This window comes from Trematomus bernacchii, unplaced genomic scaffold, assembly GCF_902827165.1.
Source record: "Trematomus bernacchii unplaced genomic scaffold, fTreBer1.1, whole genome shotgun sequence".
In the NCBI taxonomy this organism is placed as follows: Eukaryota; Metazoa; Chordata; class Actinopteri; order Perciformes; family Nototheniidae; genus Trematomus; species Trematomus bernacchii.
In genome coordinates, this window is record NW_022987588.1 from 5,814,408 (window position 1) to 5,828,444 (window position 14,037).

Genomic DNA, 14,037 nt, shown 5'->3' on the forward strand with positions numbered 1-14,037 from the left:
GAAATCGACGATCGGGCTCGATATATGGTTAAATATAGCAGTAGGCGATCGATGTCCATAGATGAGAGTAACGGACCGTCCACACAGCAGCGTTAAAAAATCTTGAAACGCTTCTGCCCATTCACTTTGAATGGGGTGACGTCACTGTGGCAGCGGGGTGTGGTTAGGGCGCCGGCTGCTGGTGTGAAGGGAGTGGCTCGGCCGGAGGCCAGACAGCTGATCGGAATCAGGTAATCAATCACTGAATAAAAGCATGTGGTAACCTGGTTCTGGTCTGTCTTGCAGTAGGCAGGATCCTGGGAGGTCGCCGAAGGACCTGTGAAGGATCCCACACGGGCAACGTTTTGCAACCCGTGTTGTACACTTTGTTTTGGTGCTAATAAACGCCTGTGTTAAACCCAAACCCTGCTCTTTCCGTCCCTCTTTGAACCCTGTGTGAGCAGAGAGGCTCACAGTGGCGCCTGAACAGGGACAATCATGTCGGAAGGAGAAACCCCGCTGGGTCAGGCCCTCCAACGTCTAGCCCACATGCAGGAGACCACCACAGCATTGCAGCGACAGCAGAGCGAGGCTCTGCTCGGGATCGCCTCGAGCCAGCGCGAGGACCGGGCCCTCCTACGGGAACTGCTGCAGCGTCCGGCCACCCGGGAGGCCGATCCCGCGACCAACCCGGTATGCCATCGCCCCGCCAACCTGGAAGCAGCCGTCGTCCTCGCGGAGGACCACCTCTCGCTTCCTCGGCGGAGCATGAAAGAGGAGCCCCGACCACCGGCTGTCTCAGCGGGCAGACCCATCCCAGCCCCGAGGAGGAGATTTCCTGGAGCAGCTGCCCTTCCTCTACCACCACCACACGGGCCCAACCCCGCAGCCCCGACACTTCACCCCCAAGCCCTACCTTACCCTCCTGTTTTTATCTCTCCCCAGGGTCCGGCCTACGCTTCTGGTCGTCCGGCACCACGGGGGGCTCCTCAGACGCCAGGGCTGGATTGCTGGCGGTGCGGGCAGCCCGGCCACTTCCGACGGGAGTGTCCTCTCATGGAGGTCGGACAGCTGGTCCGGGTTGCGGGACCGCCAGTTGCCTCCCCCGATTTGGAAGGGACGTACCGTATACCAGTATGTATACAGGGGGGTACACACCAGGCTCTGATGGACACGGGCTGTAATCAGACGATGATCCATCAGCGCTTGGTTCGGCCTGGGGCATTGATTGAAGCATCGTGGGTGAAGGTGAGGTGTGTGCATGGGGATATTCACCAGTACCCGGAGGTGACGCTGGAAATTTCTTATAAGGGAAAAAAGCATAGAGTCAGGGCTGGAGTTAGCACTCGCCTTACGCACCCTCTGATTTTGGGAACGAATTGGCCGGGGTTTGCTAAGCTAGCGGGGGCTATGGGGGTGCGTTCACGGACGGCAGGGAAATGTGAGTTGTGTGCTGTGTTTAGTGGAGAGTCGGAGGCGGCTGACGACGTCGAGGGGGAAACGGACACGGAGGGGGCCGCGGAGGTCCCTCTGGCCCCGCTGGTGTTTCCCTTGGAGGATTTCCCCCTCGAACAGTCGAGGGACGAGACCCTTCAGCACGCCTTCGACCAGGTGGTGAGTATTGATGGCTCCCAGCTACACCCAAACGCAGCACTCACTCACCCACACTTTACGGTGGTTAGGGACAGGCTGTATCGTGTGAGCCGTGACACACAGACAGGAGATATAAATACCCAGTTGTTGGTGCCAAAAAGCCGTCGGGAAATGGTTTTCCAGGCGGCTCATTATAACCCCATGTCAGGTCACCTAGGGTACGACAAATCACTACACCGGATAATGGCCCGATTTTATTGGCCGGGCATTCGCGCAGATGTGAAGCGGTGGTGTGCATCTTGCCGTGAATGTCAGCTGGTTAACCCGCCGGCCACCCCCAGGGCGCCTTTGCGCCCGTTACCATTGATTGAGGTGCCTTTTGAGAGAGTTGGTATGGACCTCATCGGGCCATTAGACCGGAGTGCACGGGGATATCGCTTTGTACTGGTCCTAGTGGATTATGCCACGCGATATCCCGAGGCAGTGCCGCTGCGTAATATCTCTGCAAAGAGCGTCGCACAGGCACTGTTTCACATTATCTCCCGAGTCGGGATCCCGAAAGAGATCCTGACTGACCAGGGCACACAGTTTATGTCACGCACACTACGCGAGCTGTATGAACTATTGGGCGTCCATTCAATACGGACTAGTGTTTACCATCCTCAGACCGACGGCCTGGTGGAACGGTTTAATAAAACACTAAAGAACATGGTTCGTAAGTTCGTTCACGAAGATAGTCGTAATTGGGATAAATGGCTAGATCCTCTGTTGTTTGCAGTGCGGGAGGTGCCCCAGTCCTCCACGGGATTTTCTCCCTTTGAGCTCTTATTTGGCAGGAAGCCCCGGGGTGTTTTGGACCTAGTTAAGGAAAACTGGGAGGAGGATCCAAGCACCAGTAAAAACGAAATACAGTACGTTATGGACCTGCGAGCAAAACTCCACTCACTGGGGCAGATATCACGGGAGAATTTGCTCCAGGCTCAGGAACGTCAGCAGCGCCTGTACAACAGAGGGTCGAAACTGAGACAATTTTCACTGGGAGTGATAGAAGAGTCCACCAGTGACTGGTGTTGCCCCGTCGTGCTGGTACGTAAGTTCGACGGGTCAATCCGGTTCTGTGTGGACTACCGCAGGGTGAACGAGGTGTCCAAATTCGATGCTTATCCAATGCCCCGGGTCGACGAACTCCTGGATCGGCTAGGCACTGCTCGCTTTTACACGACGCTGGATTTAACCAAGGGCTATTGGCAGATTCCCCTTTCTCCAGAGTCTAAGGGAAAAACGGCCTTCTCCACTCCGTATGGCTTATACCAATTTGTCACACTTCCTTTCGGGTTGTTCGGAGCTCCAGCCACTTTCCAGCGGCTCATGGACCGGGTGCTGCGTCCCCACTCTGCATATGCTGCTGCTTACTTGGATGATGTCATCATTCACAGTGAGACATGGGAGCAGCATATGCAGCAGGTGGGGGCAGTGCTCGAGTCCCTGAGGCAGGCGGGGCTCACGGCCAACCCGAAGAAGTGTGCGGTTGGACGGAGGGAGGTACGGTATCTGGGGTACCACTTGGGCGGCGGGCAGGTGCGGCCACAGATAGAGAAAACAACCGCCATTTCAGCCTGTCTGGCGCCCAAGACGAAAAAAGAGGTCAGGAGGTTCATGGGGCTGGCCGGCTACTACAGGCGGTTCATCCCGTCCTTTACGGAGCTGACCAGTCCCCTGACCGACCTGACCCGAAAAGGTGCTTCAGATCCGGTCCAGTGGACGGAGCGGTGTCAGCTGGCGTTTGAGAGGGTTAAAAAAGCCCTCTGTGGTAAGCCGCTTCTGTATTCTCCTGACTTCTCTCTCCCTTTTGTGTTGCAGACCGACGCCTCGAACAGTGGGGTGGGGGCCGTTTTGTCCCAGCAGGTGGAGGGGGTCGACCGCCCCGTACTGTACATTAGCCGTAAGCTCGCCCAGAGGGAGGTAAACTACAGTACGGTGGAAAAGGAGTGCCTCGCCATACGGTGGGCGGTCGGCGCCCTGCGGTACTACCTCCTGGGGCGCCCTTTCACCCTCTGGTCGGACCATGCCCCGCTCCAGTGGCTCCACCGCATGAAGGATGCCAACGCCCGGATCACTCGGTGGTATCTGGCGCTACAGCCTTTCAACTTCAAGGTGATCCACAGGCCGGGTAACCAGATGGTCGTGGCTGATTTCCTCTCTCGCTCGGCGGAGGGGGGGGGGGGAAGTCAGCTTGCGGCCGGCGGGATCCCGGCCTGAGTCGGGCGGTGGGGGTATGTGGCAGCGGGGTGTGGTTAGGGCGCCGGCTGCTGGTGTGAAGGGAGTGGCTCGGCCGGAGGCCAGACAGCTGATCGGAATCAGGTAATCAATCACTGAATAAAAGCATGTGGTAACCTGGTTCTGGTCTGTCTTGCAGTAGGCAGGATCCTGGGAGGTCGCCGAAGGACCTGTGAAGGATCCCACACGGGCAACGTTTTGCAACCCGTGTTGTACACTTTGTTTTGGTGCTAATAAACGCCTGTGTTAAACCCAAACCCTGCTCTTTCCGTCCCTCTTTGAACCCTGTGTGAGCAGAGAGGCTCACAGTCACTTTGCCTCACTTTTCACCGAACTGCATTGTGGGCAGGCGAGCAGAGATTTTCAGGATTTTCAGGATTCAAAGTTGAGCAATGTTCAACTTTTGAAGCTGAGGTGGAAGCGTCAGCCAATCAAATCCCGTGTATGCAAATCTGACAGTTCAAGCGCTAGCCAATCAAACCGCGTGTATGCTGGGAGAGACATACCGCAGGTCATTTCCTCATATTCCAAAAAATTGAGGAGAAATTAGCGGTAGGGAATCACCCGGTGCTTTATGACCAGTCCCTATTTACCTACCGGGATATAAACCGGAGGAGCCAGGCATGGAGGGAGGTGGCAGAGACAGTGGTATGTTTTCGCCTGTTTGGGGAGTTTATATCCAGTTTACTTCAAACTTTTTTGCTTCGTATGTCGGGGGCGGGAGATTCATGTGATTGGTTGTTGGTGCCTTGCTCGCAAAAAATCCCCAAGCTTCAGATACGCCCACCTCCAAGATTTTTTTAACGCTGCTGTGTGGACGGGCCGTAACATCTACGTCACTTTACGGCCCCGCCCACTTTTGGGGGAAACCAACGCTATCATTTGAATGGCGATCAAGCCTGAAGCCACAGAGCTCTTCTTTTACTGTCCTTTTTTCTCAGAGAAAGTACAGAAACACTGAACTCTGGATTTGTTTTAATGTTTGAGGTGTAATAAACGACACAGCAGCTTTTTGGCATGATAAAACATTGCCGTGGTTCATTGTTTATTAATGTGTTTCAGCGCCATTTACCGACCGCTGCAGTGCTGCCCGCTGTTTGGCATCACAACGCTGTTATGAAAGTTTCTTTGGTATAAAATGGGTGATGTTAGCATAGCAACCGAAGCTAAACTGACTATCTTGACTACTTGTCGTTTTCTACAGGCAAATTTTGCCGGCGTATTTTTCATTATGATTATACTTGTGATGGTCGGACATGGCAACCTGTGCAGCCCATGTATTGATACCATCCGATAGCTGCTATAATACAAAACAAAACGTCTGCCTGCTCTCCACAATGATCAATAACAGCGAACGGATGGTCAAAGTAAGGTACAAATAAACAGAATCACACGAAGCCTGGTTAGTGTTGCCTGACTTTATAAAGTGTGTTTTTTTTTTACAAGTGTGTGGTTGCCTTCTAGTCACTTTGCTCAGCGCTACTGCTTGTTTTATGTAGAAGCTGCTGGGAGTCCCAGCAGCTTCTACTGAAGCCAGTCCCCAACTCTGGGGACTTCCGGCCGGGGACTTCAGGTGGCAGTATACGCCGTGAAGTTGTTTGCGGCCTGCCAGTAAACCCAAAGCAGAAGAAGAAGAAGTGACGTCAGCGGCTTAATTTGCCTAATCCACCCCCAGGGACTTATTCCGGTGTGAACGCGATCTGTACTTAGTTCATGAGAACTAAAGAGTTCTCATGAACTAAGTTCTCATGAACCTTTGTGGGAAAAGTACTGCGGTGTGAATGCGCCTATTGAGACCATAGACTGTATATATAAATGGACGTAGGGTCCGTGACGTCACCCATAGGATTCTGCAGAGTTGCCGAGAAGCCCTTAGTAGGCGGAGTCGGCCACTAACGGCTCGACAGTGGCGTCAGAGTCTAACTCCCGCCTGCTACATCCTGATCCAAATAAGGGCAAAGAGGCGGAGCCGTGGCGGAGACGAGGCGGGACAGGGCGGGACCTTCTGCCAACGGCCGTCAAGTTCCAGACCTAGCTCAGGCTAAGAAGCTAAGCTAACATGTTCACAGTATTAAGCTAACAACCCAGCTTGCGGTCACTGCTCCTCGTTCCCGGCGTTCTGAAGGTAAGATCCCCTGTAACTTTACAAAACTTGTCCTTTTGATTTAAATGTTCTTGAACCTACACTATACAATTGTTTTTTAAGTGCTTCACCGTTTTTCAAATATAAATGTCATTTGTAACAACTTTGTAAACTAGCAGAGATATGGCCAGTGTTGCGTGAATTAGCCTATGGAATTAGCCATAAACTGTGGCCTATACAGTATGTAAAGGAATTAGCGTATTGTGAATTAAACAAAGCTTTTCCCTATGATTTAACTGTTCTTGATATTACACTATACAAGTTTAAAAACGCTTCTCCATGATTCAAATATAAACAGTGTAATATGCATGGGCTAACAAATGCAAAATTTGCATATTTATACTTTTTGACCATCAATTGTATATACATTTAATCCAACGTTACTGTTTCAACAGCGCTGTGAGAGTATAAATTAAATATGACTGTAGAAAAAGAAAGGCGCTTTTATATTGATTAAACCATTTTTATTTCTTTCAGCATTAAGAAAAAAAGATGGCAACCTCCTCCACAACCTGTAAGTTGATGGTCCTGGCTTACTTTACATGACTTCAGATGGTTGACATTACACACAAACATACTATATCTATATCTATATACATATATATATATATATACGTCAGGTGTGATTTCATATGTTATGTTGTATGTTATTGTCAAAGGAACAAAATGAGCAACCCTTTATACTTAATTTGATATTCCTCATTATCTGAAGCATTTGTTACTCTCATTTATTTTCCTCCCATAGTGACTGTATGGATAATCGGAGACAGCTATGTCCGGCGTGGAGCCCAGAGAGCTACAGAGACCATCGGCAGCAACCTTGGCCTCGACCTTCGCGCCTGCTGGTTCGGTTGGGGTGGACTGCGCTGGAGAGGTCTCCTCCCCTTCTTTTCCAACTCCCTGCGAGGAAGAGCAGCCCCGGATGTCCTCCTCATCCACTGTGGCGGCAACGACTTGGGGGATGTGCCCAGTGTTCACTTGGTGAATCAGATGAAGGAGGACCTGCACCAGCTTCACCATCGGCACCCTGGCATGAAGATCATGCTCTCCCAGATCAACCAGAGGTGCCGATGGAGGGCTGGTGCAAATCCTGTCAAAATTGACAAGGCCCGGAAGTTTGTTAACAGTGCTATGGCTACTTTTGTTCATAGCCTAAATGGTGCCATTGTTGACCACTCCAACATTAGACATGACAGTCCTGGGCTTTTTTTGCGAGATAGAGTTCATTTCACCCCTAGGGGAAATGATATTTTTTTAAAGTCACTAGCCAATTGCCTGAAAGACCATCTCCAAAGACTGTGAACTGCTAAAATGTCAGTATCACTGTTTTGGATTTGGCCTTTAGAGTATGTTTTCTAAGGCCCTTGCTAAGCCCAGACTGTCATGGCTAATGTTGAGTTAGATATTACATCTGTAGCCATAACACTGTTAACATGGCTGCTCTTCCTCTTCCCCACCCCCCCCCCTCTTCCCCCCAATGGACTCTGTAGCTCTCCAGGCCCATGCTGGGCATGGCTGTCTGTCAAACTTTTTTTTTTAATTTGTTATTATGTTTTTTGTTATTTTATTTGTTAAAATAATTCTGTAAATATTTAAAATAAATCACATTCATATTTTCACTTCTTTTGTCTACTGCTTACTGAAAATGTTAGCTATCACATCCAAATCTGACTATCAAATGAAAGGATAAGCTAACCATACAATACAGAAAACATTACACATTAAGGCTCAAATCTTTTCCCAAGCCATAGCAGTCTGAAAAGAGTCCCAAGTTTAAAAACACAAAATCTTGACAATGAATACTACCTTGTCATTTATCAGTGACAATGCAAACACCAAGAAGGTCTCCCCTAATCCCATGTATTTTGGCATCAAATATGTCATAAGCATACCATAGAATGTAATTATGAAATGCAATACCCACAATCCCTACAGGGTCGTAACATCACAGAAAATAATACCTTTTAGAGAGTTTCTAAATTGTTCAGTATGCAGATAATTATTTGTTTTACAATAGAAACATTTTTCTCAATAAATGTTCCCACATGTTGTGAGCATCAACTTTAAATCTTTTGTCAACAAATAAAAAACATCTTAATTTCCTTTACGACAACATTTTGTTTATAACACCACTACATTAACAATAAGCATAGGAAAATTATAAATGTATAATTTAAGATTGTGCTTTTACTCTATATTTAATCCGATCTATTTCACATTGAAAATGTACGACTTAAGTACACTAGAAAATAAATTAAAGATGTGCAACAACTGTATCAGTAATTAAAATGATATAACTTATGTACAGGGTTGGGAGGGCTACTTGCCAAAAACGCAACCAGTAACTTAATGTGAGTATCAAGATATAAAAGTAATGTACTGTAACCTGATAACTTTATTTTTCTTTTGGATTACCTCAATATCAAATGCAATGCAAATAAACACAGGAGAGAAGAAATATTAATATGATTTTTTTACTTAAATGTATAATATACATAAAGCTGATTCAGGCAGTAGGTGTATAGATTCACAATTAAAGTATTAGCCTACAGAACAGTACCGCTTCCAGAGAAGAGAGAACATCTGATCATTTTACAACAAACACTATATGCTCTTTTCAGGTTTTGAATAAGATTGTAATCCTGAGTTTCCCTATTATTAAAAAAAGTCAAACTAATCCGATTACATCTTTTCCTATGTAACTAAGGATTACACTTTCCTTTTTTTCTATACGATCTTGATTCGTGTTAGATATAATCCATTACTACCTAAGCCAATAAAAGTCATAATTTTTGGAAAATTGTCTCAAGTTATAAATTATGCCTTCAATCTCTTTCACGTGGGGAAGACATCACATTGGCCGAGGCGTTGCAACTTCCCTCAAGCGTCCTACATGAAAGAAAGATCACATGTTAAAAATGTGTGCACAGACTATTCAGTATGACCCGTCTTAGTTTAAAGCCCACTCACCACGACAAGGTGTAGGTCAGGGGGGGATGGGCACATAATGGGGGGGGAACACATCTTGTGTGTGTGTGTGTGTGTGTGTGTGTGTGTGTGTGTGTGTGTGTGTGTGTGTGTGTGTGTGTGTGTGTGTGTGTGTGTGTGAGAGAGACAGACAGCTAAACTAAGATGGAGGAAATTGCAGAGGGACATGGAGGGAGGTGTTACAAAGTTGACTAAATCATCCAAAATTCAATGAAAGTGGTGATCAGCAATTTTATATGTTCAAATGTCTACTGTGAAGGATATCATAAATCCTTAATGCAATCGAATGTAAAACAAAAAAGTTATGATTGATGAAAGTAGTCAATCGGTCAGATTTGACCCGAAGACAACAGGAGGGTTAATGCCATATTCACTTAATAACACATGAACAACTTTTACAAATATTTCTATATAGTCTGTGTTGGTAAATGTCATCTAGGTTGCACATTTCCTGCTGAAATACATGCATACCAAGTTACTGCGTGGCACTTTGGTTTTGATAAAACAGTGTAGTTCCACTATATAAACGTTACATTCATAATCAAACGAGACAATCTGCAAGATAATGAGCTATTTGTTGTTATTTTTAATGCTTGTCATTCACACGTTAATAAAATAAAATAAGTACCGATACATAGCAGAACAATTGTGGCGATGTTCAGCTTAATAAGCCTTATTCAACATAATTTATTTAGCTAATACTACAGCGGGCTGCAGGCGAACCAAGTCTGCGTTTCGCTGCATTCCTTGATCTCCAGTTATAATGCCGGACTCCGCCGCCGGCCGAAGCTAACGGAGCAGCCGGGACGCGCTAGCGAGCTAGCCCCCTGCGGCTCCGTTAGCTTCGGCCGGCGTGGACTCCGGCGGCCACCACTGGGATAATTGGGTCCCCTTTTAACGTTTGCTCCCGTTTAGCATTATGGGCGTCACAGCCATATACTATAAAAGGCTGAATCATAAACTAAACTGTATATATACACATGTATAAAGGGTTACGTCCTTAGCTGGCTAATAAGCTACATAATAAGCTACATAACAAGCTAAGCTAACAAGCACACAAACACCTGCTAACGGGATTAACATGTATAATATTATCATTTTACTCACCGAAAAAAGCTGAGAGTAGACTTCTTGGAAGGTCTGTTAGTACATTCAAGCGCACAGCACGACATTTTAATTGTCTGGTATTTGTAACAATATTCCCTAAAAGGCACAATCACCACGAACACGGCTAAAGGGTCAAGTACAGCAACTACAACTAACTAACGTTGTAGCCTAGCAGAGTGGACAAATTGCTGTTAGCTGACAGTGAGGCACGTACCTGTCCATCAAAGTGACCACGCCCTAATTTATGCAAAAACTTTAAGACCTAATATAAATAAAAGGGTCGCGTTAGAAAACAATTCACTCACAGATTCATAATCACGAAGGTGGAATCTAACTATATACATAATAAAATGTATTGGAGCCAGGGCTAGAAACGTTTTTTTTCTGCTGTGAAATTGGGCATTTTAACATTGGGGTCTATGGAAATTGCTCCTTTCTGCAGTCATCGCCTATCGGCCAATATATGAACTGCAGTTTGTGGCACTTCCGTATTGGCGTCCCGGCTCTTCCCCAGAGTTTGCCGCTTGATTGAGACACAGGGTCTCATTCTCAAGAGAGACCTGTTTATACCCAGAATCTGCACTTTTGGAACAGGAAGAGAAATAGAGGGATATGAGGCATGGCTTCATGTTTTTTATATATTTTTTATATATCTGAGACCTATGCTATTGCCTAAAAATAGCATGATAGGTGACCTTTAAGGACGGGGGGTTAGGTAAGACAGTGACGAACAACAACTATGGTTCATAGAGTAATGTCCATGCAGTAATGTCATGAAACATTTGCGTTTTAGGTATTTTATTGTTTTTTATTCACTAAAACAGTCATTGGATCGAGGTAATATAAACTGGCATGGCAATGTACAGTATTTTACTGAAGACACCATGGGATTTTAGAGAGGTAGTGTTTGTGTGAGTAAGCAAAGGTGTGTTTCGTAAACATGAGAATGCAAACACGGCAGCAGAGAGACAAAGGGAAGGAGGAGAGGAGCGGGTCAAATTTCACTGATCTGTCAGAGGTCTCAGAGAACAGAGGAGAAAGCTCAGAATATGTTGAGGAGTTGGACTCCAGACGAGAAGAGGAAATTAATAATGTTATCAAACAGGATGACATTTTGATTATGATCTCAGTGGTCAACTAGGTGCAGCAAGTAAAGTTATAAGACTTAAAGGGAGGGTAGGTAAGTTTGAGAAACCTGCTCGAGATACACTTTTTGTTATATTCCATGGAATGCTCTTAACATCCCGATAGCAATGAATATCTTAAGTGCTTTGACAAAAAATCCATAAAAAAAATTCATCTGTGGAAGCCGTAATACTGTAAAAAGTACGAACAATCATTTTAGCCGGCCCGGCTAAAATAACTGGATGGCCTACCTGCCTGTCAGCCTTCCATCTGTGCACAAACTTATCTCGTGCCCTCATTGGTCATGTGCGCGTTCGTGTGTGTTGGAGGAGGGGCTCTGTAAGGAAGTGGCAGATTTGTTCCGGCTGTGTATTTTCAAATTCTAGCGCACTCGAGCTGGTTTCTCAAACTTACCTACCCCACCTTTAAGTGTGTACTCAAGGTAGCAACCAACACTTCCCTCCCTGAGCCACACAAGAGTTTACATCCTGCTGCCCGGCCTCAAGTTTACCTACCCCACCTTTAAGTGACTCCTGAACTAAATTCACAAGCTACCCTGCAGCATACAAAGCCAATAAACTAGCTGCACCTTTACCAGCTTTGATAACACTTTAATGCTTCAATCATTAAAATCAAAACATATAATATATCTAATTCAGAAATGGACCAAGTTGCAGAATGAGTAGTTTTGTACGTTTACTTGAGTAACATTTTGATTGCAGGACTTTAACTTGTAACAGAGTATTCCTACACTCTGGTACTTGTACTTTTACTCAAGTACAAGATCTGAGTACTTCTCCCACCTCTGCTTCCTGCCTGTTTCTCCTGTTAGCATCTCCATAAAGGCCGTTTATTAAACCCATAACATAGCTTACCACTTTTACCTCTCTAGCTACCATTACAATTAAAACATAAATATTTTTGAATATTTACCAAACAGTTCTGGTGGGCCGTGACGCCATCGTTGGTGGATAACGGTCCTGTGATCTTCGTCTGTTCGGACCGCTGACAAAGTACACAGAGCAGCGTGTCATCCTCGTGCATGTCTCCAGACTCACTGCTAATAAAGTCGTTGTTTGTTTAAAGTAAATGTGTATTAATGTTTAGGCAGGTTTTAACTTTAACACACGTTAGTTCACAACCGTTGTTCAAAGCTACTTCCTCTCCTCTGTCGCCCGCCCGTCCCTGTAGTAGAGGGTTGCCAGGTATTGTTCGAAATATCCCCCTCATCGATGTGCCTAAAGTCCGCAGTTCAGTTCAATCTCTTTAAATATTAGTTAGAAATAATGAGATAGTAGGTCATAATAATGAGATAGTAAGTCTAAATAATGATATAGAAAGTCTAATAAATTAGATAGAAAGCCTAATTAATTAAATAGTAAGTCTATACAATGAGATGGTAAGTCTAAATAATGATACAGAATAGTAAGTCTAAATAATGTTATAGTAAGTCTAAATAATGATATAGTAAGTCATGATAATGAAATACTAAGTCATAATAATTAGATAGTCAGTCTAATTAATGAGATAGAAACTCTAATAAATGAGATAGAAAGCCTATAAAATTACATTACATGTCATTTGTTAGATGCTTTATCCAAAGCGACTTACCCCTAGATTCCACCGGGTCCGTCTGCGGCGCGTTACGGGCGCGTTACGGCTGCGCCGCGGTGCTCACGGCGATCGCGGCCACTCTAGTCAATGGGTGCTATTCCACCACACGCGGCGCGTTACGGCTCAGAAGCGTCCCAGAAGCGGCTCGGCGCAGGGCTCCTCTAAAATTAGGATCGAATCCTATTTTTGTCGCGGCGCAGCCGTAACGTAAGGTCGGGCAGGCAGGAAGTGGAACCTTCAGAGCATATATAGCACATATATATATATATATATATATACACACACACAAACTAATTGTGCAGACCCTATCCCTCCGTAGTCTTTCAAGTAGGAGGAGAAATTCCAGCGTTCTCCTCCGGTTTACAGGCACTGTGTAAATTATATATATAGAATAATTATGATGATGAATGCATTTTTTTACCACTAAAATACAGCAACACATCTTTGATTCATGTAGTTTATAACTGGAATATTACAGTTATTATTAACTTTGTCTGTACAAAGTAGCCTGTCCAGGAAATATGCCCAAATCAACAAAAACTGCGAGCCGGCAGGCAAGACGCTCCGCTTCTTAAATGCTTCTGAAACGCGCCTGGTAGGGTATGACGCCTATTTACTGAGATATAAGTCTAATTAATGAGATAGTAAGTCTAAATAATGTAGCGTAGTGAGGATTTTAGTATATGTTGAAAGAAGTACTCAGATTCTTCATGTGGAAATGCCAATACGGTGTCAAAATACTCTGCTAGTAAGAGTGGTGTATTTTAATTCTAACGTAGAAGTTTCATACGTATTATCATCACTTAATGGCAAAAATACTACATTTTATTAATGTAGGGTACTTCATTACATGGAACCACAGATTACAGTTGAATACTCAGGTTACAAACAAGTAAAACGATCAAACTTGGCAACCCTGTTGAACAGTTTCAGTTTCATTTCTGGTCCTAAAGACTTTTCCCGCAGCTGTGAGAGTCCTTTGTGAGTCATAATTAACTTCAGCCATAGAACAGATAACTGTTCTGCTATGAGGAGCAATAATGAGACATGGTGGTGTAATTTAGATTTTCTCCTCCCATTTCAGTAAAAGTAAGTACTACCACGATGAAGACAGAAGTGAAAGTCCTGCATTTAGGTTATAAGTATAATCAGGAAAATATACTTAACGTTTTAAAAGTAATCAATGGGGGAAATGGCCTTTGTGACTGTTT

At 45.3% G+C, this 14,037-nt stretch overlaps 1 protein-coding gene across 4 annotated transcripts in view; it reads right to left on the reverse strand.

Annotated features, from left to right (window-relative positions):
- The window catches only part of LOC117481048 (dentin sialophosphoprotein-like), a 35,794-nt gene extending 23,400 nt beyond the window's left edge, over positions 1-12,394 (reverse strand). For all 4 annotated transcript variants that reach the window (XM_034128517.1, XM_034128519.1, XM_034128518.1 and 1 more), the window contains exon 1: positions 12,146-12,394. In XM_034128517.1, coding sequence (XP_033984408.1) covers positions 12,146-12,256 — 111 coding nt within the window. In that variant the 5' untranslated portion in view covers positions 12,257-12,394. The remainder of the gene's footprint in view (positions 1-12,145) is intronic.
- Between the last annotated feature and the right edge of the window lie 1,643 nt (positions 12,395-14,037).